This window comes from Ursus americanus, chromosome 1 (genome assembly GCF_024610735.1).
Source record: "Ursus americanus isolate L20-20 chromosome 1, mUrsAme1.1.p, whole genome shotgun sequence".
Lineage (NCBI taxonomy): Eukaryota > Metazoa > Chordata > Mammalia > Carnivora > Ursidae > Ursus > Ursus americanus.
Window position 1 is genome coordinate 83,352,692 of NC_142127.1, and position 26,617 is coordinate 83,379,308.

The 26,617-nt window shown below is 35.0% G+C and overlaps 1 protein-coding gene across 2 annotated transcripts in view; it reads right to left on the reverse strand.

Annotated features, from left to right (window-relative positions):
- Positions 1-26,617, reverse strand: part of ERBB4 (erb-b2 receptor tyrosine kinase 4) — a 1,083,293-nt gene that overhangs the window by 156,251 nt on the left and 900,425 nt on the right. For both annotated transcript variants that reach the window (XM_045806650.2, XM_045806649.2), the window contains exon 20: positions 3,534-3,719. In XM_045806650.2, the coding sequence (XP_045662606.1) occupies positions 3,534-3,719 (186 nt within the window). The remainder of the gene's footprint in view (positions 1-3,533; positions 3,720-26,617) is intronic.

The following is a 26,617-nucleotide window of genomic DNA, read 5'->3' on the forward strand; positions in this document are numbered from 1 at the left end:
GAGATTGTTTTTAAACACTCCATGTTCTAGGAGCTGAGCCAGAGAACTTGCATTGGGCTGTTTTATTTAATCTTTGCAAACCACTATGAGGAAGTATATTAGTTTTTTATTGCTGTATCTAATTACCACAAATTTAATGGCATAATACAATACAAATTTATTTTCTTACAGCTGTGGATGTCAGAAGTCTCGAATTGGCTTATAAACTGAAATAAAATCAGGATGTAGCAGGCCTGGACACTGTAGGGAGAAGCTATTTCATTCTAGAGGTAGACTCTATTTTCTGGCTTGTGGCCCCTTTCTCTATTTTCAAAGCACATCACTCCAGATCTGCTCCCGTCTTTTTATCTTCACTTACTCCCACTTATAAGGATTCTTCGATTACACCGGGCCCATCTGGATGATCCAGGATAATCTCATCTCAAAATCCTTAATTTAGTAACATTCACACATTCCCTTTTATCATGTATAGTAACTTCTTCACAGATGCTGGGGATAGGACTTAAAAACTTTGGGGGCGGGGAGTTTCACCCTACCAGAGGTAGATACCATTATACTCATTTTGTAAGTAAGAAAAAGAAAGTAGTGATTATGAACTCTTAATACACTGAGAAACAAAAGTCAAAAAGGCTGATTAACTTACTTAAACTCACAAAACCTAAAAGTGGTCACCAACATACTAATGTAGGTCCTTCTGATCTTAATGCTGTTTCCACTACACAATTCTACCCCCAAAGTAGGAAAAAAGATGAAGAATGGGTTCCCTCCTTATGTATAGACTTTTTCATTTTCTTTATGAGTTAAAATATTTATTAGATGTTTATTGAATGGCTACTATGCCAATTTTCGGTGCTAGGAAGAAATATGAATCAGACTGCGTCAGTACCTAGGTAATCACAAATTTTCCCATATATTTAAATACCTATAACTCTTCAGTCTGCATTGAGAATCCCAACCAAATTCAACTACCTAATTGAAAGCTCCAGTGTCATGTTCGATAACCTTTGCAATTTGCTATGTCTGGAATGAACTCTCAAATTTTTTTCTACAACTATGTTCAATCCCCCAGTCTTCACCAGCTCAGAAAAAACACCACCATACTCCTCCACAACTGATCAATATTCAAATGCTTTTATTTATCTCAAAAATATATCTCAATTCTATTTACTTCTCCTTATTTTCATTACCCCCAGACTTCTGACTGGTCTCTTTATTTCCATTCTTGGATTGCCTTGATCTCATCTCCATACATAAACTGGCATGACCTCATTAGAACATAAAATACTTCAATACCTACTGTATTTGTAATAAAATCCAAACTTTTCATGCCACACAGGCTTGCCACACATCTTGTTCTGTTAGGACATTTGTGTGCCTGCTGTCTTGGTGGAACTAGTGATAGAGCCTTCATTCACTCCTAAAATTGTCCCAGTTGGATGATAAATTACACAGTCACCATATCCATAAGGTTATTGTGGAACCTTTCCTCTGCCTAAATTTTCCTCCCGTAAGCAAAGTTTTCTCTCCCAGGATTCAATAGTGTCTGCCTTAGGTCTCTCCTATAATTATTTTTCTTCAAAATCTGAACCAGAGTATTAAGTATAATCTTATACTGAATTGTTTTACCTGTTGACTGTTCATGCAGTTAAGATATATAAAGACAACCAGGTCCATGTCCATGTCATTTGCCCCTAAACACTTCAGGCATCAAAGTACCTGACACATGGAAGGTGTCTACAGATGTTTATTAAAAGGTTAATGTCTAAATAAACTTACCATACAGTCAGATAGTTATATAAACACATTGTATAACATTTAAATAATAAAAATGTGTTCAAGATACCAATGACCAAAACCAACAAAGAAGCAGAAGAAGTTGCTTCTGTTTTGAGAAAAAGGTTGAGTAGGGAAGGTTCTGTAAGGGGAGGAGGCCCAATCAGCATTGATGGATGGAAAAGATCATGTTATGTGATCAAGAACCTATGAGGAAAGATTTCAAAGCGGAAAGGCTGGCATTCACAAAGACAAAATGGTTTAAAACAGTGTGATTATTCCGGGAACTCAAAGTAGTTTCTATTATTAGAGTGTACAGTCTTGCATAAATGATATATTAATGTCATGAATCCCTAAGGACAAAACCTAAATTGTGAAGAACACTGCAGGAAACATAGAGAACAGCAAAGGAATTTTAAACTTAGCTTTGTTTTCATCTATAGTACTAGGATGATTTGAAAATTTCTATTGCCTGTTTATCTCACCTTATATTTCATAGAAGTTTAGATATGTAAATCAGTTTTTGAAGAGTTGTATTCCAAGCTTCATTACCATAAAAAAATCCTCTAAGCTGTGAGTTTGCTATGTAATTGTTGCAAAATTATAAAAATGTTCCATAAGGAAACTATAATGAGATTTATGTTATATAAAACTAAACTGGGCTTTTCCCTCAGATACTTTTTTGGGTTTACATTTCAAGAATTACCTCAAATTTCTATTTTGAGAAATGAATTTTCATTCATTCTTAAAAAGAAACAGACTAGAATTACTAAATTAACATTTTGACATTTATACAAATGCAAAGATGAACACATCTGTAGAATTAACCAAATATTAGGTCGAATTTTGATGTAAATAAAAATTGAAATAGAGAATTAAAACTCGTCTCAGATCTATTTATCTAGGAGAAAATTTTCAAGAAATATTCTAGGTATAGATAATCATAAATGGGTTCTTTGAATATAAAAAATGTACACCAGAAGTTTCACACTGGTTGACTGCAGGACATACATGCTTTTTTGGTATCCAGAACAATTCAAAAGTTTGAGCCAAGATTTAAATTTGGAGGAGTCACATAAAAAAAAAATCCAGAATTCTAACCCCTCCGAAAAACTGTAAGAGCACATAACTCTGGTGGGAAAAAAAGCACAGTCCTATAGAAGACAGTAGGTGTTCTCTAGCTCACCACACAGCCACGTCCCCATCATCCCAGGTTCTGAGATCCATGCCACTTCCCTTATGTATGTTACATGCCATGACTTGTACCAATCAAAAAACCCCAACCATTAAAGACTATTTGAGAATTATCAAAATGTCTAGGAAAATATTTCGAACTTGGTCATCTGTAATACTGAGAACTGAATGTAATACTATCTTAATAAAATCGACTAAAATTAGAACAATTCAGAATTCAATCTTTGCTTTCTTGGATTTTGTTTGTGATTTAAATTATATTTAAAAAAAACCCCAGAAGCCAAACAAATTTCATATACCATTTTTTTTTCTCCCGATCAGTAAGCTATTTATTTTGGCATCTGGTCAATATAACACAATTAGCAGTAAAATAATCCAAAGATGGGTAACGTGTTTGATCTGTGCTTTGAATGCAAATACTTCCCTATGTCTTTCAATATAGCAAAAGTAATTTAATTTATTCAAATATATTAAAAGACTTGATATGTTTTCAATATCCACACTATCCTAGAATAGGAGAAAGAAAGCTAGGAGAGTTCTTTCCATGGGAAGTAATAGGCACTTACCTTAGCTATCTGGACACACCAGTTAAGCAGCAGCTGGGATCCAATGTTGTCCTTGTGTTCGTGGACATAATCCAACAGGCAGCCATGGGGCATAAGCTGTGTAACCAGCTGAATGGTTGGGCTCAGACACACACCCAATAACCGGACTAAGTGTGGATGATCCATACTTGCCATGATCAAAGCTTCCTATAAAAAAATTAATAAATAACACCATCATTTCAACTCAAATTTCTTTATAGCACTATATTAATGGTGCTGATCATAATTTTGAAAATGCACTCTCATTCAATGGAATCAATTAAAAATGAAAAGACATTAATACAGCTATTATAGTCTTAAAGTGATTTAATGCAAGTAAAATTAGGTGAAAAATAAAGACTATACTTTTGTTAAAATGGAAAATGTTATAGAATTGAATGCATATAAAATTAATATTAGTGTTTTCTCTTTTGTAACATGGACAATATTTGATTTTATTTACTGCTAAGTTAGTTGATATTAAATCCTAGCTTATACTGTGGATTTTAAACTTTTGATCTTTAGTTCTAGAATACAATAATCTATACAAATGCAGTTATTTTCATGTAGTATAAGGTGACCCAACGTTAAGTCATCCATTATTAGTGTGGATTTAGAGAGCATACAGGTGTAATTTATAAATTATAAATATCAAAGCTTAAACAATTATAAGCAATATGCCATTGTGGATTTATGTAGAAAAATAAACCTTTTAGTACGACATTTTGTTCCATAACTTTGTCTTTACTCAAATTCATCTCATTTCCAAAATTATAAGTGATGTATTATTCATCGAACCATAAAATTTGAGAGCTAAGACTATAAAAAATTGTCTACTCCAACTTTATCATTTCATAAAATGACAAAACAGCTCTAATTTCTTTATCATAATCATGTCACTTTGGTTAAATGAAGATAAAATTGGACATATGATAGTTATTCAGTGCATCTTAAAGTTGGCCTCCAATTAAAAGTTATTTTAAGTTATCTACTACAATTTGAAACAGATAGGACCTTACACACACACACATACATGCATGCGCACACACATACATGCATGCGCACACACACATACATGCATGCACACACATACATGCATGCGCACACACATACATGCATGCGCACACACACACACACAGGGGGTGGCACATATACGGCAATTTATTATCAGTCAGTTTATCTACACCGAAGCCATGAGAATGTTATTGTAGCATTCTTGAATATTTTCTGTAACTTTGAAATTTTTCAAAACAAAAAATAGAGGACAGAAAGCTCTGCTGACCTTTTGTTTAAGATGGCATGGCAGATTGAACCAACAAATTTACTTCCATTTCCTCTCAATTCCATTATACTAGCAACAAAGGAATTAATGAAGGGGCACACACCGACAGTCATAGAGAGGAGGCAATAAAGATAGAATAATAAGAGTAGGAAGTGGCTTACTAGTCGTAACTAATTCAGTGTATGTATGACATCTGAAGCCTGATGTAGCAGGTAGGGAAACTGAGAAGTCCAATTGACACCACATGCGTAAGCCACCAAAGGCTCAAGTAGTGTTAGCACCACAAATCTCTGCAAATGGAGCAGGAGGGAGAAACTGACTTTAGCAGGATTGTTTCAAAGTGTATTTAGGAGGGACCTAAGACTACAGATCTCCTCCCTTTCATCAAAAGGATTGTGGACTATGGGCATTAGGCAAAATGGAAAGGGAAGTACTCTGGTGAAAATAGTAGGATTATGTAAATTTATATGTGGGGGAAATTAGGGCCACCTTCTAGTTTCTTCTCCCAAATGGAGCTGTGACTTCAAAATTCTGAAGTTTAAGTTGTTTAAACCTTAAATTCCAAATCCAGCAAAATTTCAATTGAGTGGATATTCAGGCGTGTCTGCTCTTAAACACTTATCTCAGGGGGCGCCTGGGTGGCTTATTCAGCTGAGTGTTGGACTACTGGTTTTGGCTCAGGTCATGATCATAGGGGCATGAGATCAAGCCTGGCATTGGGCTCTGTGCTCAGCAGGGAGTCTGCTTGAGATTCTCTTCCTCTGCCCCTCCCCCATTCATACTCTCCCTCTGTCTCTCTCTCTCAAATAAATAAATCTTAAAAAACCCATAAATTTATCTCACATACTTCCTTTCTCTGTTAGATGTGTTCATTAAACAAGAGAGGGCGGTTAAAAGAGTACATTTAGGGGCGCCTGGGTGGCATAGCGGTTAAGCGTCTGCCTTCGGCTCAGGGCGTGATCCCGGCGTTATGGGATCGAGCCCCACATCAGGCTCCTCTGCTATGAGCCTGCTTCTTCCTCTCCCACTCCCCCTGCTTGTGTTCCCTCTCTCGCTGGCTGTCTCTATCCTGTCAAATAAATAAATAAATAAATCTTTAAAAAAAAAAAGAGTACATTTAATTGAGGAAACAAAAAATGACAGTGAAGGGATATTCCAGAATAAAAGCTGTACAGGAGACCAAGATAGCAGTCAGTCCAGAATGGAGTGGGACATATGGATCTGGAAAAGGTAATCCCAGAAGATGGAGAAGACAGAATACCTAATGAGTTTAAAATACATTAAGAGTATGTATATTTAGCAGAAGCTGAAGGTCAAATTAGGATTGATGCACAGAAACTTAAGCAAAAGTAAAATGAAGACATTGATTTGATGTAAAGTGCAAGACACGCACAAGAAAAGAAAATCATGTATTTACTATAGAGTATGTCTGGGAAGAGTTACGTAAGCATAAGGACATAAATATGAAATGCTGATATAAGCAAACACCATATGACTCTACTGGAAAATGAAGGGAAGGGAAGTATACTATACTTCTGCAAGGGGGTGATGGGAAGAAAGTGAAAGGTACATTTCTGTTGTTCATAGTGACAAGTTAGTATATAATGTATAAAATGGAAAAATCCAGAGTTGACAGTGTAAGCATTATATTTAGATACAGAGTTAAGTGAAAAATATAAATTGCTGAGATACTGAAAATGATTACTTTGGGCAGTGGAACACAGGCAGGAAAGGGAGTGGAGAGTCACTCTAGACTTCTGTCTTTTACTATTTGCCTTGTAGAAGTATTTGACTTTTATTATTATTACCCTAGAGCTATTCGAGAGGACATTATTAACTTTTAATCTCCACTACTATTTTAGTGGTGTTGATTTCAGCTGAATCTAAAGATTATTGACAGTTATGGTGTATGCCTGATGGAGTATGTGGATTTACTGGATCCAGCCAGGGTCTTAGATGAGGTATAACCTTTTACTTTTTTGAGTAAGGAGGAGTGGCGCAGAATAAGCAAGTGTCTTTGAGAAAGAAGACATATAAGGCCAAACAGAAACAATAAGCTGGTGAAATGGTGTCAGCTCAACTCAAAAGACTGTTTTTGAGCCTTTGTGGGCAGAAGCTGAAATTGCTGTTCCACATGGCTTCCAAATATATGTTGCAATTCCCCCTTCCTCAGTGGCCCCAGGGAGCCAGAGTAATAGAACAGGGGAGAACACCAGTTTCTACACTTGCTTGCTGAGCCCCCCACCACAGCAACACCTGAGGACTAGCAGCCCAGGGAGCGCTGAGGGGCATCACCTCTAGCAAGGACACTGGCATCCTCAGGTGGTACCAGTCAACAGTGGCACCAGCCACCGGTGCCAGGGGGACGACCTCTCTGGCTCAGAGAGAAGAGATGCTCCACGTGGGGGCCAGGCCGGTAAGGAAGGACACTGCAAATATCACAGGAAGACTGTGACTGGGACATTGGTTTATAGGTACACATGAGGCACCCAGTGAGTGTCCAAACTTTATGGGAGACTTCTTTAGAGGTTGGAGTTTCTGCATAATCAGCAAAGCCAGAAATTTGAGTTATTACTATGAATATGGCCCCATCTGGATCCAAAAGGTAGAAACTTTTCGGTTTTACTTACTGTATATTTTAGTAAACATTTGAAATAAAGCAAACCAATGTAGTTATTAGGAGAGTGCGTAGAAGAATATTAGCCAAGTAATACTGTATTGTTATCAATTAATTAATTATTAACATTAATATTGAAAGTATAAACCAGAGGGTTCCTTCACTGAATTATGATGTGCACACATATATACACATATACACCAACAAATAAGCAAAACATGTAATCAAATTAAATATCTAATTTAATTAAGTTCCAAATTAGATATTATCTAATTAAGTTAAATTGATACTGATTACATTTTCTCTATTTCTCTTCTGGTGGCGTTCAGTCTTTTATGAGCAAAGAGTCACCTTAGGTTTGTCATTTGTAAGTAGCTATCCCGGCCTCACTCCCAGATAATCGGGGCCAGAAGTAGATCAGGAATTTGCATTTGTAGCAAGCTCCTCAGATTAAGCTACTGTAGGAAATATGAAAATGGAGGACCTCTGGAATGTTGTCATAAGATGTATCTATAATCCATTGCAAAAATAGTCACTTACAATTGTGGTTTGATCCCCATTATAACACTAGAAGCAGTCAAAGCACATAGTAATTCTCAGCTGTAAAAGGAGAAAACCAAAGCTGGGTGGGCTTACTGCCCAGGTTATATTTGATAAGTAGAAGGATTAGACTTAAGATTGAGGATTTCTGATTCTTAGTGCAGTTTCTACTTCTTATGATACTATACTTTATAAATTTCAGTTCCATCAGCACTTCGCACTGTAGATGCTTATCTTGTTAACAAGAAGACAGCTCCAAACACCTGACATTAGTCGTACCTGAAGAATTGGGTCAAATTATACTTTATTTCCTGAGAAGCAACTAAAATCAAACACCAAATTTGCACTAACAGGTAAACTGCCATTACTTACAATACGCTTTCAGAAAAAGCCAAAGAAAACATATTTCTCTGATTTCCTGAAAGCATTATATGGTGCAGGCCATTTCTTGAGAAAGAAAATGATGAAATTTAAGGTAAAAGAAAGATTTAGAGGTTATTTCAGGCTTCTTTTTCAGGATGAAATACATAAACAATTTTTTTTTTCTTTTACAACTCAAGGAGTAATGATAATTCCATTCTGAATATGCATGTGAAAAGTTTACATCAGAAGAGTGTAAAAAAGTCACATGAAAGTTCTCTTTTAAAAATCTATTAGTAAGTCCTGGCAAAAAAGCTGGGGTTGTATTAAGGAAAATTGCTCATCACACTACAAAGAGTATTTGAAACCAAATTGCAGAGTATTTGCATAATAGTTCTCTTTTTTTTGAGAAAGAAAAGATGAACAAGACACTAATTGTAGGTTTTATTTTTTTCATAAAGGAAATAGCAGATGGCTTTTTTGGGGGATAGGGAAAGAGATAAAGAAAAGAGAACGTGGATTCATTTAGAGTGATGAGTGGGATGGAAAGGGAAAAAAATTCCAATATTTTAATAATGGAGTGTTGGATTTCAATAAATTGCTCTGTGTTGAAGTTAATAATGTCCCCTGTTACCTATCTCTGTGTGGGGCCTGTGGAAGCAATTTTGGAATCTTTGCTGCTGTCACTAGAAAATGTCACCAAAGGCCACTGGAATAAATACAAGTTGACAGGTGCATTATCTATTTTTTCAGAAATAAAATTAGTTTCTGTCTTTGTTTTCCCCTTTACTTTATAAAATTTTTTCTTGTAGGTGAATTAAAGAGTTTTCTCATTGGACAGAGGGGAAGGATGTAACAGGTGCTACACTGAAAACTCTAAAGCAAGAACATTTTTCTTTATAATGAAGTCTGGTTTGAATAAGGACTTTTTTTTTTAAACTATCAAGGGAAGACCAGGGAATAGACAAAAAGCTCTGAAGCATGTGTGCCATTATTCTCTTGCCTATGCTGTTTGTATCTCTATTTGTGTCTGAAGGGAAGACATTTCTGTACAATAATAAAAGTAAGCAATACCATTTGTCACATTAAGGTATCATTTTGCCCAGCCTTCAGATGTTTATACCTTGCCACTTAAACTTGTTTTCTCACTCACGTTGGTTAGCGGTTTCACAAAAAGAAAAAGGAAAAAAAAAAAAAACATATGGCCAGTGAAAACTTACGGGCTTTTCTGTTTTTTAAAAATGTTAACTTCAGCCAAGCTTTCACTATTTCATTATGTCTATGGACCATTACTTCAATACCCTCCAGCTGAAAATGGGTAAAATCTCATTGCATCAGGGATAAGGAAGATAAAAAGAGGGATAGAGGAAAAGAAAAGATAGACAATTAATGCAGACATAAAACTGTGCTTAATGCAACAGTCAGCAGATTTGCGAATGCTTGGCACAAGTGCCTCTCTTAAGGATAGTGAGGGTGATGGGATGAAGAAAACAAAGGAGATAATGCTGACAGCAGTGATGAAAGATGGAATAAAATTATTGGCCCATAATAATGTTTTACAAACATGTTTTGCTGCAGATGGTATCTAGATAATAAAATAAATGAAATCTGCATCTGTTTCCTCGCATCAAGAATAAATAATAATTTACTTGTGTGAGTAGGTGAACAGCAACTAGACAGACTGAATTGATATGCCATTAAATTTAAGTCTGTCCACATTGCTGGCTGGGCTCAGCATTCTTTTCTAATCTCTGGGCATCTTTTGGGTGAACACGAACAATCAAGATTAGGATCCTTCTAACTTTTAGTGTCAAAAGTGTTCCAGCCCCATTCTCCACCATTCACCCACTGAGAAGCTGCATCTCAGATTAGATTCTGCTAACAGTGCTACACAATGAACTTCATGACTTCATGAGTCATTCCATACTAGGTCGATTCCTACTTTCTGGCTGTGTTTTTTACCTTCCCCTGCCCCTAGTTACACTGAATTTCCCTTCAGCTTTATATTTTCCTACCCTTTTGTTATACATTTCCTCACTTAAAAATATTTACTGAGGATCTGCTATGTGCTTGCCACTGTTACTGAAGCTGGGTCTACTATACCATCTCTATCGTTATGAAGCTTTCACTCTACTGGGAGAGGCAACAAATATACAGGAAAATCAAATATAAAACAGACATATAAGTAATTATAAGTCATATTAAAAGTTATAGACAAAATAAATAGAATATTGTGATAGATAATGAAATGGTGGTTGGAGAGCTACTTTAAATAAAGGTAGTCAGGAAATGTGTCCTGAGATCTGAATTACGAGAAGGCAGACAGACAAATGTAAGGAAAGAGTGTAAGAGCTGGGTCAATTTGGGAAGCTCTGTGTAGACTCAAGTGTCTGGAATTTAGCAAGAGCCGTGATGGCAATGAGATGAGATTGGAAATGTAAGTAGAGGCCAGATCATGAAAGGTTTTGCAGTAGTGGGAAGAACACTGGATTCATTCATAATTTTTTAAATGCCTGCTTTCTATTATGCTTCATTTATTCCTCTCTCAGACTGAACTCCAGCGTTAACTATTACAATAAAGCATTTACCATCATCATATAATTTTTTCCCCTTGATATTCCCATTGTGTCACTCCTTGGCCAGAGGCAACTCCCACCATTTAATTCTCCTCAAACTTTCAAATGTTATTTGGGAAAGGAATCAATTCAGGGAGATTTGTCCTAAATCTCCTGATTTGATTCTCCTAAAATAGCCCTTTGTTATCTTTTTAAATTTCTTATTGACTCTATTACATTTATTATGATGTGTATCTCTGAGCAGAAAAAAAAAAACCACACAAATAACAAAAACAACTTTCTACCTTTCACAATATTTACTGTTTAATGCACTCCTGACATCATCCCATTTTGTTCCCGTGAATGATTTGCCATTGTTTATCTCTAATACAACTTCAGCTTTACTCTATGTTGGTACCTTCACTGTAACTACAAGTCAGTATATTTAGATATCCCATATTCCAAAAGTGAAAGTTCCCTAAATTTTGCCATTTCTTTACTTTGGTAATATTTGCTATTTCCACTTCGGCTATTTCTTCATTTCATAGTCTTTCACTTCCTATGGCTCTAGTTTTTTGCAACTTGCTGCATTCTTACTATTCAAATCACTCTTGAAAAAGCACCAATGGCCTCCTTTTTACCAGTCAACATGTTTATTCTCTCATTTTTACATTTACCTGAGTTTCTGCACTGTTTTATCTCACTGACCATGCTACTTTTTGAAAATCCCTCTGTGGCTGATGTTAATATTTTATTCTATCCTAAATCTTTAGTCTCTCTGAGAACTCTCATTACAATTATTGATCCTGCTTTTTGCTTTTTCCTTCCATACCCTCAATGTGGAAATGCTACCATGGCTTTGTCCCTAACACTCTTTGCTTTCATCTGTAATCTCTCGCATCCATATATTTTACGATTTTAAGAGAGTTGACAGAGTTATCAAAAAATATATGGAGTTCACTGTAAAATTGTGTGGTTTTTCATAATTCGATTTAATTCGAAGCTCTGTAAGTAGCATTGCTATTAATAGGATAGAAAACAAAATTCATTGTAATCATATCCAAAATGCTTGTGTAAAATATCTGTCCAAAATATCCCAAACATAAAAATTATGCTGTACCCATATTCTAAGCTTTCTTTTCCACACCTGTAATTTCAGCTGTCATCTCTGAGCAGGAACAAATAGCTCTTTATAAGTGTGTATCTCCTATTTCATTTTTATTAATTATTTGTTAAATATCTGCCATTGTTGATGATGTCTCTGAAAGTAGTAATATTATTTTATCATATTCATTAGTCTATTACCAAATTTTTATAGAGTGTATAACTCATAGTAAGGAAGTGATAAAATTTTCTTAATAAACGAACAGATTCTTTATTATATTTATTATACTCCCCCCTCCCCAACCTACCTCATCCCAGGAATCAACCCATATTTCAAATGCTTTCTAGTCACCTTGACATAGATATCCTACTGGACCTTAAATTTAAGGCACAAAGTAAATTTAACCATAAGAGCTTGTCTGCTAACTGATAATTTCCTAAATTTTAGAACATTTTCTAACTTGGTTTTCAAATCTTGGATTCTATCTTTTCCCATTGTTTTACATTCTACTCATATCAAATATTTTGCCAAGTCTTATTAATTGTTTTTTCCCCAATGGAGTACAAATCTATATGGTTCTATGTATTTTTATTCTGACCCTTACTTAAGTTCAGACTTTCTTCACTACTGTAAAAAGAATGTTGATTTTTTTTTTCATTACCTCCAGTCTATTTTTGTTATAACCTGCAAAAAATCCCAGGCATTTTTGTGTTGCCACATGGAAAGCTTTAACTTGCATGTACTCAATAAATATTTGTTGAATTGAATTTGACATGCTGAAAATTATAATAAATTTTGTAATAAAGAAGCTTTGACTTTGCTCTCAGCTATACACTAATGATTTGTGGGTCAGGCCTGCTATTTTTCTTTGCCCCTCCATATCCATTCTCCATCCTTCTTCACTTCTCCATGTGCCCAGTGAAACTGAACCAAATGGATGACAAGAGGCAACCTTGTCTCCTGGCTTTCATTTGGGGTCAGCCAATGAAAAGCAAGAACAGAATATTGAGGAGAGAAGAGAATGAGTATCTGTCCCCCACCACTTCACTGCAACCCCCAAAGGCTACAGTTGCTGTCAGTTCAGGGTAACCTTCCCCTTGTTCCTTCAGGACTCACAGTTCCATTATTAATCTTGAGATACTTCAACAATCCTTGTTGATGTTCCTCAACCCTGCCCACACCTGTATTAAAACCCCTTTGCTAAACTCTCTACCATTACTCCAATTTTGTATACCATGTGATTCCTGCTGGGATTCTTCTGATGCAGTAATCTTGGACAAGTCACATAACCTAACACTTATTTGTAAAATGAGAGTTTGGGTCACTGATGGCAAAACATGGCATGCATGCTATTCCAATACCCACTCCCCTTGCCCATGGCAGATATTGCTAAATAATCACTGTAGTAGGCTGATATGAATCCTAAAATAAGTCCACACTTCCAGGAACCTGTGAATATTACCTTATTTAGAAAAAGGGTCTGTACAGATACAATTAAGTTAGGAGTTTTGACATGAGGAGATCATCCTAGATCATCTAGGTGGGCCTTAATACTATTACAAGTATTCTTACAGGAGAGAAGCAGAAGGAGATTAGATAGGGATACACTGAGAAGAAAGCAGCATGAAGAAGGCAGAGATGACAGTGATGCAGACATAAGACAAGGAGGAACGGCAGCCAGCAGAAGCTAGAGGAGGCAAGAAACAGGTTTTTCCTTAGAACTTCTGGAGGGTATGCAGACCTACCAACACCTTGATTTCAGAAGTCTAGCCTCCAGAAATGTGATATAACATATTTCTGTTGTTTTGAGTCATCAAATTTGTGGTAACTGGTTATAGCAGCCACAGGAAACTGATACAATTACTGTATTCTTTCCTGTCTGGACTGAGTAAAGACACCCGATCCTTCTCAGTTCCATTCTTTAATCAACCAAAACCAATTTATTGGGAGGTAAAGGTGAGATTAAATATCATTGCCTTGATTTTACACATATTTTAGAAGTTAATGTTGCTACCAAACCTTATTTAATTTGGTTGTAGTATATTAGTCTAACCCAAATAATGCAGATACTTTTAATTTAGAAATTAACATATACATATAATAGCTAAATTATATGGTATAGGCAAAGAGCTTACCACAATTCCTAGTGGACTTTTAAAAAATTCAGTTAGTAGTACATTGTATTAAATCAGTTATATCAATAGGGAATGTGATTGTTGACTAGGAAAGGCACAGCCAATAGTCTAGGAAAAAACACTTTAGCTGCAGGGTAACTAGTCACTTTGATCTTTTCGAGTCCTGGGGCGGGGAGCGGGGGGGGGGGGGGGGGGGCAGGAATTTGGAAAGGCAGGCAGGAAAACCAACCAAAAAAACAAACTTTTTTTTCTGTCAGCACTTTAGAAGCTATTACTTTCTATTTAACTCCATGGAGATCTAGAAACATCTCCTCCCCCCTCAACATAAAGTAGTCATGAAGAGTAGGAGAAGGCCAAAGTAGCTTATTGAGTTGCAAGAGAACATCAAGGACTACATAAATTTGTTCTGTAACAAACAGTAGCTATGATTGCAGTGATAACGATAAATAGCAATCGGGGTTAAAGTAGATAATAGAGACCAAGAGGTCCTGGTGAAGGCTTGTAGTTAGGGCAGAAACACTTTACTGCCTACTGATTAATCTTAGCAATGTTACAGAACAAGCACAGAGGTATCTGTAATGAACATTTCAGAACTGATAGGGAAGAATAAGCTCAGCAAGGGCCAGCATGGATCTTCTGGAGAGGACACTGCAATATGCTACCGAGAAGGAAAACACAAACATACCAGAACTAGAATCAGTCATCCAAGCCTATGGATTCCAACACCAGGCGCAAAGGAATAATAATTATCAACTTCCAAATAATGTTTATGGATTTCATTTTTTCTCTTTATAAATGAAACTCAATTTCTGTAAGATTTATTTAATCTGTAAGATCTATATTTAGTTCAGCTATAGCTTTTCAGTTGTTAGTAAACATTATTGTCCCTCTAAAGTCACCCATTAAAAAGATACATGAAATAAAGTCACCTGGAAAAGAATTCCATCAGATCATAAGAATAACCGCTACTTGTTGTTGAATTGTGCCTGGCACAATGCTGTTGATTTTACTTATGAACTCATGTAGTCCTCAGGACAATCTTGTTCAACAGATACTATCATATCTAACTGATAAGGAGGTGAGTTTGAGAAGGATAAGCAATCTGCCAAGATCCTAAAGTTAGTAAGTAGCCAAGCTGGGATCTGAATCTGGTTCTCATTATATTCCCAGCCAACATTCTATCATGTTATCTCCTCAGGATCCATTAATGTCTAGGTGACCAGGTAGACACAGCAGATTTTGTACTCATTATCCTTGTGTCCTGATTGGAGTTATCACTGATAAGAATAACCCCTTAACAGAATCTTTATGAAGTGTCATTCTAATAGGTACTCACCATCCTTTTTTTTTTTTTTTTTGCATAAATCAAATGAGTACAACTTACCCTCAACCACTTGGACTTAATCCACCAATAATAAAATGCTAGATAGCTTTTGCAGGAAGGGCCTAAGACTAACCCATATTTTTATTCTCATTTCTGCATAGGATAACTTATTTCTAGGAATGTTCAATTATTTAAGAAAATAAATTTGACTTAAAATAGATCAGAATCTAGTAATTTTGGTAATAACTCTTATTTAGTCACTTAGGATTTTATGATTTTCTATTTTGTATAATTTGGGGAATTAATACTCAATTCTACTTTCCTAGATACTGTACCTCCCTTAAAGGAAGACATCTATTGTCTTTCTAATTCACAAGAATAATCTGTTAATTAATGACAATTATATTAAAGGCATGTAACAACAAACAACTAAATAAAATTAGGGAAACCATCCCTTAATACCTAAGTAAAATCTCAAATATACCTCTGATAAAGGAGCAGGCTGGACTGTATTCTTTATGACTTACTCAAGATACAGTAGTGACTTTAATTAAGTCTTCCATTTTTCACTTACTAGTCTCATGCTCATATAGGATAATTCATATGTAGAAATCATTTGTCCTATCATTTATTTCTTCCTTATCTCTTCTACTTTTTATAATGAACTTAATTATTACCATCAGATATATTAAATTTGAAACCATGATTTATATGCAAGTTCTTATATTAAATATTCATGTCAATGTTATTTTAATATTCTACACTGATCCTGATGTCAAGGGCATTCAGTTAGAGGCAATAACCAGAAAAAGTCTGCATTAATGTTATTTATGCTTTTATGTTTTTAATATAGTAACAGTAAATGATATTACCACCTACCCAGGCAAAATGAGTTAAAATGAACCCTGCAAGAAAATATATGGTCTCACGGAAAACCCCTATTGTTAACGTATTTGCTTCAGGAGGCTATGAGTCAAAGGAATGTGTGGCTTTGTGGCTAGATACACACTGTGCAGGGGTTAGAAAGTAGCAGCAGAAAAAGAAGTACCTCATAAAGAATCTCTGCAAGAAGGCATCCAATCCTGATCTGGCATTTGAAACCAGCCACTGAAAATTAACCAATATTTTAGAAATGGAATGGTATCTTAGATTTCTATAACGGCTACCCTAGAAAAGGTCAATTCATGGTCATTACATTCATCATCAGCCAACTCAAACGGTAGTGCAGCGCACTCGAATACTTATTTTGTTATATATTACTTTATTAATAACTGTATGTAGTTTAGAGTATTCACAGGGAATAGCTAGCCATTCTTCATTCATTCATTAACTAACCATTGTCTAATGGTTATCCTATACAATTTTTGTAACCTCCATGAGAGTACAAAAATTGAAAAGACGTATATTCTACTTTCAAGTAGTTAATATTGTAGTAAAAGTCTTTAAAATTGAGTGAAACTAGTTATGAACATGAATAATAGTTATGATAAATATTTATGATACAAGTTATTTTTAATAATAATTCACTGAAAACAGAAGAAACTGTGGGAAAACAAAAGCTTTGTTGGGAAGAAAAATACAAGTGTGGATACTAGTATGAGGAAAGAACATGTTGTAAAAGAATAAATAACATGGATTGGGTGATATGATGAGGAGAATGAGGTGTAGACATTGATTCATGCGAATTCTTTCCAGAGTCTGCTCTTCTACTAGTTATGTGATAAGAAGCAAGTTACTCACACTGTCAAAACCTCAGGGTCCTTGCCTATATAGAGCTAAAGATCAGTAATGCCTACCTATCTCATATAACAACCATTTCACATAACATGTATAAAAGGGTCTACCACAGAGACTGGTACATAACATTTATACAATATAATTAGCTTCCTTTCCTTCAAAAATTAGGAAAGTGGGTAAGTCTGCATGCAAAGGGAATAGGAATAGATCAGCTGATATGGGGAATATAGTACATGACAGAACACAGTTAAGGAGCAAAGCTGGAAAGGCAGGCTGGTACTAGGGCTTGGAAGAATTTAAGTTAATGGTCTGATGTTTCGATTTTATTCTATCAAAATGAGGATCAACTCAAAATTCTTGCCCAAGAAACATAATCTAGCAGCACTCCTCAGAACAAATCATTGGCAAAGTGTCTGAAAATCAAGAGACTGGTAAACTACTGTCCATGAATGAGGTAATTCACTGAGAGTGAATCCTGAGAAATCTGAAATGAATGCCTAACTTGCCAAAGGCAGATACATTTTTAAAGGACTTAAAGCTTGTGTATTCTCGTATTTGAGCTGGGGTTTCCGACTTCCACTTTTTTTTTTTTCAGCCCTTCAATAAATAACAGAGAATCTTAAAGAATTTGTCTTGTGGATGGTGAAGACCTGGTCTACAGGTCAATATAAAAATATTTTCCTGTTCTTTCTGGGCATGCATACCCTCTTTTAATCCTCCTCCCTGTCATGGGAAATGATTTGCATCCAATATGAGCAGAATTTTGCTTCTCAACATCTGTTCTCATCCTTCCCACACCCGGTTGTATTTTCTTCATAATCCACTTAATCCATATGGATGAATTTCTTTTCCATCAAATTCCATGTGAGCGCTGGTCAGTCTGGTTCACTGCCTCAATCACACATATCGTCTACCTAATATCGGCATAGCAATTACTTTTTGACCATTCTGCTAAACAATTCTGAAAAGGGGAAAAGAATTTATGGTATGCAATAGTCAGTGTGCTAATAATGTCGGTTCTTTACAGGTAGACACAGGGTCAGCTTTCTGAGGGCGCATGCTGTGACTTCTGTCTGTGGTGTCTATTAATTGTTACTATGGCATTGTTCTATCCCCACATATGAGTATATAAAAAACTCTGGGGCTATTCTACTAATCTTTTCTACTGTTTATCCTTTAGAATATTATAGCCTTGTGTAAATATTATCTAACTTTAAGAATCTGATGACCACGACCTAAGTCTTCATTCGAAGAACCAGATTGAACTGAGACGGAACTTGTGCTAGAAACCTAAATATAAGATCATTTTGAGAGTTAAAAATCAAAAATTTAAAGTCGTTAGTCATGATTATGAAAATTTTGGATTATTAGAAAATGTTTCTGTGGCACTTCAACTCTTAGAAGTTATTTGCTTCCATCTGTTTCATCAGAGGAACCAGAAAATTATTATTTATGATAACACTTACATAGGTTACTTACATTAAAATAATTCATATATTCAGAACAATTATTCATCAAATCTTCAAATGGTATGCAAAACCCACTTGTAAAAAAATAAATTCTTCACTTTTTAGGTATTTTAATTGAAATTTATATCAATTAAAATTCACAGACGTTAAAACATGTTCTGGAACACCATAAGCCGAAATTTATTCAATTTTAAAAATCATAGTATAGAGAAAGCAAGTATTTGAAGCTTCTTCTAAACCAATTTCAGTGATTTTTAAGTGCAAACTATGCAATTAAATTTTAAGTGTGATTAAAGAAGCAATGTACTTGAGGATATCTGCAATATCAGTACAGAGTTACGGCATTTTTTAACATTAAGCATTTTTGCACAACTAATATATTTTCTTTGAAAATGTGATGGAAATATTTAAATACTTCATTTGGTAGTTATTGGATGCCTTTATATGGCTTTGAAAAAAAAAATAAATACCTACAGATATTCTGGTTATGAGCTAAGAATTTCTAACAGGACAGTGTACTTTTTTTTTTTTTTTTGAAGACTTTTATTTATTTATCTGAGAGACAGACAGTGAGAGAGAGCACAACCAGGGGGAGAGGCAGAGGGAGAAGCAGACTCCCTAGACTCCAGATCACAACCCAAAGTGAAGGCAGATGCTTAACTGACTGAGCCCTCCAAGCACGTACGGCACACTGTACTTTCTGGAGAAGACATCCAATAATGGAATTCACTTGATCAACAAACACAGAGATTTACTTCGCATTTAACATGTATCCAGCCATATTCTAAAAATAAAAACTAACTACATATCACACGCATTCATAAAAAAAATGCAAGAAGAATGAAATTTAGAAAAATATTTCTTGTAGACAGGACATGTTAATAAAACAATGTAAATGACAAACAGAGATTAGAGAGGGGTCACAGAGGCTATTTTTGGTCAATTATACTAATTAATAATACCTTCTATTTTTTTTCTAGATTCTAAAAATGTTCACTAGAAAAACAAATTAATTTTTGACTTTGCCCCTTAGGTTTCCTTTAATAGTGGAATTCAAACAATTTAAAAGACAATTGGAATGTCTATTTTTCATTTGGCTATGCATTTCTTTGAGAAGAATAAAAAAAAGTATTATGAAAAGAGAGATAGTACACTAGATAGTTTCCTTCCGCATTAATTTTAAAGTAATTGCTAGAGCAAAAGCCATGTCTATCGTGCATGTCTGAATGGCCTCAAGGAAGATCCAATTACAAACTGATATATTTTCAACACACATAGTTTGCATATTTAATTCAGGTGTAACTCCAAAAGGAAATATCTCTTTGGTTTTAAATCTGTAATAGGTTTTGGTTCACCTGGTTCTTTTCAATACATCAGGATAATTTCCTGGAATTTGGTGGGTTTTTTGTTATTCATAGGTGCATATATGGAACACTTGCTGTCATAGAGGTGCATTTTATTGGGTAAATGATCATTTGTACATTTGAAGATAAATATGTTCATCAAGCACATAAGAATGGATACCAATATATTTATAGAACAACATATATAATAAGGGCTAAGATTCATATATTTAGCACTTGCAAAGTATATTGGAGCAATTTAACATTTCTTTCTTAATCCCTGGGAAGAGTCTGATATATTTTGATTAAGAACATAGAACAAAATATATTTTGAATACTAGACTAGTTTTCTGTATTATTGAATTTTAAACTTTGTCTAGAAGTCTGGATATAAAGATTAAAATTACGCAGGTGAATAAGGAACATGAAAACACACTTCATGTTTAAGTACTCATATAGAAAAACACAGATACATCTATCCTGACTTAAAATACATATATAGTAAGGGGTGCCTGGGTGGCTCAGTCGGTGGTAAGCGTCAGCCTTTGGCTTGGTCATGATCCCAGGGTGCTGGGATCGAGCCCTGTGTTAGGCTCCTTGCTTGAGGGGAACCTGCTTCTCCCTCTCCTCCTACCTCATTGCTCTCTCTCTTTCTCTCTCTAATAAATAAATAAAATCTTTTTAAAAAATACATATATAGTACATATATGTCTATATATAATATATAACATTAAATTTACTTATATCAACTTCTTCTTCCTAATATAATATATACAGATCTATTTACATTTTCTTTTAAAATTTTTTAGGCATATTTATTTATTTGTGGCACTTCTTTTTTTACCATTTATTTCACATTAATATAAAATATCCCTAAAAATTATAATGATCAGGTAGTAAGCCAAGCCCATAAACTTACTTACTGAAACTTGGAAAAAAGAAAAGGGTTCCCTCAAGTGTGGATATTCAATTCAATGAAAATGTGTTATCTAAGCCACATATACTAAACTTTCATAATTGAATAAATGGATAGCAAAAACAACAAAAAATGCCTCTGAGAAGTCACAATTTTAAAAAATCAGAATATTTAAATATCAAATGAGAGATAAGTTTAAATATTAAATTATTTTAATTTCAGTATGATTTTTTAAAATTTTCAATGCACTTTGTGGTTCTTCGCAAATAGCCTAAATATATACATACTTGCTCTAATAACATAAGTAAATTGAGAAATAAACGCTTGAACAAATAACTTTTAATGAAAAATTTTCTAAAAATGTATAGTACATTAGTATCAAGTAAAGAACAAGTGCCTAAATGTCATTATTCAGGCACAGTCTCTCTAGTCTTAAATGCATAATAAATATTATCATGGAAAAGTCACTCCAAAATAAAGTGGAGATAATTAAAGCCAACTCTCAACATCTGTGTCAGTAAAAAGTTGTTGGTGAAAATAATCAGTTGTAGGTCTTCAATTTAGTGAGGTTGGAATTAGTTTAAGTATCAAAATACTTAAATTTCTATGGCTTGTTTTTGTCATAATTAACCAAAGTTCAAGAAACTTACATCAAAATACTTCTTGCCTTGCTTTCATTATCTCTTCACCCTATCAAATGTGTAAAGTGGAATTTCACAAGTGAAATTTTCAAAAGCAATAAACCAATGCAAATTTATAATGCTAGGAAACTGCTTTCTAACCAAGACACAAAATTCAGAACACAAAAAGGAAGCTATTAATACATTTGATTTTAAAAATATTTATGCCCATTATGATGCCATAAAGACATCAAAAGCCAAATGACAGAGGAAAAATATTTGCAACACTTACTGTAAGAGCTAATCTTTCTAATATGTGAAGAGCTTATAGAACTTAAGAAGCAAGACAACCAACTCAATTGAAAAAAAAAAAGAGCATGGACGATGAAAAGATAATAGTCAGAAAAACAGAGCTAGACAGTATCATTCACAATAAGAGGAATACTTGTTAAAAGTACACTGAGGTGGGGCGCCCGGCTGGCTCAGTCGGTTAACCGTCTGCCTTCTGCTCAGGTCATGATCCCAGGGTCCTGCAATGAAAGCCCATGTGGAGCTCCCTGCTCAGCGAGGAGCCTGCTTCTCCCTCTTCCCTTCCCCCCTGCTTGTGTTCTCTCGTGCTGCTGTCTCTCTCAAATAAATAAAATCTTTTTTAAAAAGTACACCAGAAATGTTAAAAAGTTATTTATCTGATCCCTTACTTTTTTTGGTTCCCACTACCTCTTGTAGTGGGAGACCTTTTACTTTTCTTGTCAGAATATTTCCTTTTGTTTCTGCCCATATTGGATTCTAGAGAATGTAAGTAGGAACTCTATTCCTCCTATAACACATTCTCCAAACAATGTATAATAACTAGAAATGTAGGGTTTCCTAGAGTCTATTCTAGCTTCTTTTTAGTTGCTGAGTACAGAACATCTATTAATTTGACACGACAGTAAAACTTAAAACTATAGAGGTATATTTTATCTTGGCTTTGGCTTTAGCCGTGCATCTCCCATATAGAATACGCTAGTCAGTCCCACTTATATTGATGAAATATATCAGTTTGAGACCCATCTTGTTTATTCATTAAGCTAATATTTGTTGGGTGTTGTTAGGAGTTCAAAAAGATATATTGAACTCCTAATCACCAGTATCTCAGAGTATGACTTTGGTTGAAAAATAGGTGTTTCAGACATAAGAAGTTAAATAGATAAGGTCTTATGGGAGTAAGGTGGGCCTCGAATGCAATATGACGTGTTTTTATAAGAAGATGGCCATCTGAAGACACAGAGACACAGGCAGAGTGCCATGTGAAGGCAAAAAACTAGAATGATGCACCTATAAGCCAAGGAATACGTGAGGCTACCAGAAGCTGAAAGAGGAAAGATCCTCCTTTAGAGTCGCTCAAGGAAGCATGACGCTGCCTATACCTTGACTTTGGACTTTGAACTTCCAGAATTGTAAGAGAACAATTTTTGCTGTTGTAAGCAAACAGCCCTACAAACAAAAATATACTGTAATATCATTTGTCACTTTTTTTTTCATTTGTCACTTTTTTAATTGGAAAAATATCCAAAGATGTGATAATGCCCTGTTCTCTATTTCATAGGCCATTGGGAAACAAGTGCTGGCATACATTGCTGGTGGAAATGCCCAATCAATATCCTCAATGGACGGTGATTTGATTTTATCTTTGAAAATTACAGATGTGCTTGTCCTTTAACATGGGAATTCTACTCCTGGAAATTCATTCTACAGATAGAAAGATATAGCTTCTGACATGTAAAGTAACATAGGTTCTTCATTGCAGCATTTACTGTAATAGCAAAAATCTGGAAACTACCCTGTACCGATAAAGACAAGTTACTTAAATTGTTATATAATAATAGCCTCATTATAGATGGTATGGAAAAATATAGGTGTATAATTTGCTACCCTGAGTATATGGCAAATACGAGAAGAAAATATACAATACTCCAAAGCTAAAGATCTCTAAATGCAATCTCAAATTTGAAGTTATCATGGTCAATTATTGCTTTAGTGAAGATCTTAAGCCAACAAAAGTTGGGCCAAGCCAAAAGAGTTTCTGGTTTGTCAAATCTTAACCCAATAATATTTACAAATCATGAATTTTCAGATTTTAAAATGCAACCAAGGGAATAAATATACATGCCCGGAAGTAACTCATGATCTCTTCTTGACTTTTCCCTAAGGTTTACTTTTTAATTAAAATGCAATATCCAGGTCTAGAACATGTGTCAATCTGAAGATAACTTTCCAGAGTCAATGTGAAGGACAATGTAAGAATGACCGTAAGCCTAGAAACATATTATCTAGTTAACATTTCAAGAACTTGGATGCAAATCCCCGCATATAATTCCAGACCCAGTTCAGAATACATCTACAGTCCTTCTCAGTAGTTCTTATGACTTAGCCACCAGTATAGCGTTCCTTCTTTATACCATCCACTTCCACATAAAAGTCTTGTCAGTCAGCTCTGACTTTCAAGCCTCAGGAACAGCAATCTGTATAAGTATTGATAATACACAATGGTTTGTAACTGAGACTGTGTATCAAAATCACTAGAGAGATATCTAATTATGTCAACCAAAAATCTGAAAACTCCCTTGTCCGAACTAAACTTCAAATTGATCACTAGATGAAAATACTTACCATAAAGCTAATGACTATTGGAGAGTTACATTCAAAATGTCCTTTTAAAATTTAGCCCTGTTAAAGTCATCTGACTTAAAACATCAGAACAGAGCATCTGATCAATTTGTGACCACGGTGGTTAGCATTCGCTTCTGAATTATCATTATGAAAACAATTAATCAAGCCAATAGATACTATTCCTAATTGTTGAGCTATGATTTTGAGCTGTTAATGATGTTATCCATTTTTGAATACACATATATATTCTGTTTCCAGAAAAGAAATGTCTGGTAGAAAAATGGGATAAATATATAATTGAAAGAGTTACTCAGCCATCAGAAAGAATGATTACACAACATTTGCAGCAACATGGATGGGACTGGAGGAGATTATGCTAAGTGAAATAAGTCAAGCAGAGAAAGACAATTATCATATGGTTTCACTCATTTATGGAACATAAGAAATAAGAAGATCGGTAGGAGAAGGAAGGGAAGAATGAAGGGGGGGGGTAAACAGAAGGGGGAAGGAACCATGAGAGACTGTGGACTCTGGGAAACAAACTGAGGGATTCAGAAGGGAGGGGGGTGGGGGATTGGGATAGGCTGGTGATAGGTATTAAGGAGGGCACATACTGCATGGTGCGCTGGGTGTTATACGCAAATAATGAATCATGGAACATGGCATCAAATACTGGGGATGTACTGTATGGTGACTAATATAACAAAATAAAAATTATTAAAAAAAAGAAAGAGTTAGTGAACTCTTGGAAGAAAGAAGAGTTCTCATGCTAAGGATAAACACATTTTCCAACTAAATTATGCTAAAAGTGTCCATGGGGAGAGGTTACTTGTTTAAACTGAAAATCTGTCATCCTGTCATGGGGAAGAAGAATAAGCAACTTAAGCACTTTTTGAAACTTTCTCTACAATAATGATAATAATCTTAAACAATATAATTCTTTTCACCAAACAGTCTCCTAAAACACTTAAGCAAAGTAATTGACTATACTTTCCCTATAAAAATCACTCATGGGTGTGTTATCATGGTATTAGCCCCAAAATGCTAAAGGTACAAAATTTTCTAGAGGCCATTAAGCAGATAAATATAGATATTGATTCCTCCTATATATAATTGAAACCCTTAAGGTAATTGCAGCATCATTACTTATTTATTCAAATAAATTCCTTGATTTTCATCAGAATTACATGAAAAGTCACTATTTCAGTTTTCAAATTATATATTACAAACATCTGTTTATCTGCCAAAGAGAGGGAGTAGGGCAAGGAAGGGAGGACACATTTGTTGAACGTATGAGTCTCTTCTTGATTTTTTTCTAACTTATCTTTCTGGTTTTATCTCTTGTCACTTCACCTAATTAACTACACTTCCAGATAAGCTTTTTGATGCTAGATTCAAATATGCCAGGCATTTCACCATGCTGATACAAGGCAAATCTATATTACCTAAGGACATGTAACATGCAATGAATTCACTGTTCCCTAAACCTACTAAACCAAACGTGTATCAAAAGAATGAGCTCAAATCTTATCTCTCACATCTCTCTAAAATCCCTATATTTATTAAGCTTTCTGTTCTCTGAAGCAAAAACTACATTTTGTATTACTTTATCTTGGATTCTTTGAAGTATATTAACTTTCCCCATCTCATACAGGGTTAGCTAGCCAAATTGAGTCAGATTTGTGTCTTGTGTTACACAAAGATAACACCTGACTCCGCTGGTTACATATTTGATGTTGCCCAGACATGGGTTGATTTGTTGCTACAATGCAGCATTAAAAGACCACTGTTTAGATATCCCTTCAAGGAAGGACCTGCCTTAGCATCTGAGAATACTCCTGGCCGACTGCCTTCTGCCAACCCACATGTCAGAGATTTCCTCAGCTGCAGAAAGCCACTTCACTCAAGTCTACACACCAGGGCAACCTGCCTCTAACAACTTCTGGATTGCAAACTCAGGACAACTTTGGTAAGTCATTTTAGCTCCAGAGTTACGAATGGGGTCAGACAAGGAGGTGTCAAGCCTCAATTATAACCTGTTTTCTCTCTTCCCCACCATAGTTGCTGACCCCCAGGGCACTTCCTAAGAACATTTTGGGTACTAAATTCCATCTCAGAATATCCTTCTGGGAAATCCTACCTGTAACATAAACTATCTAAAAATAAACTAAGAAATAATTGGCTTTTAGCAAAATTTTGTAAAATTTCAAGAAATAGCTATGACGTCAAATACAGGATGCCCACCAGTGTAGCTGAGAAATTTTTTTATTCACAAAATAGTTAATTATATTCTACTTTATACCAGGAACTAGTGTAGTGATCAAGATGGACATGAAATATTACATCGGAAATCTACTGTAATTATAGAAATGGCTAAAACCATATAAAAATGAAAATATGATAATTTAGGC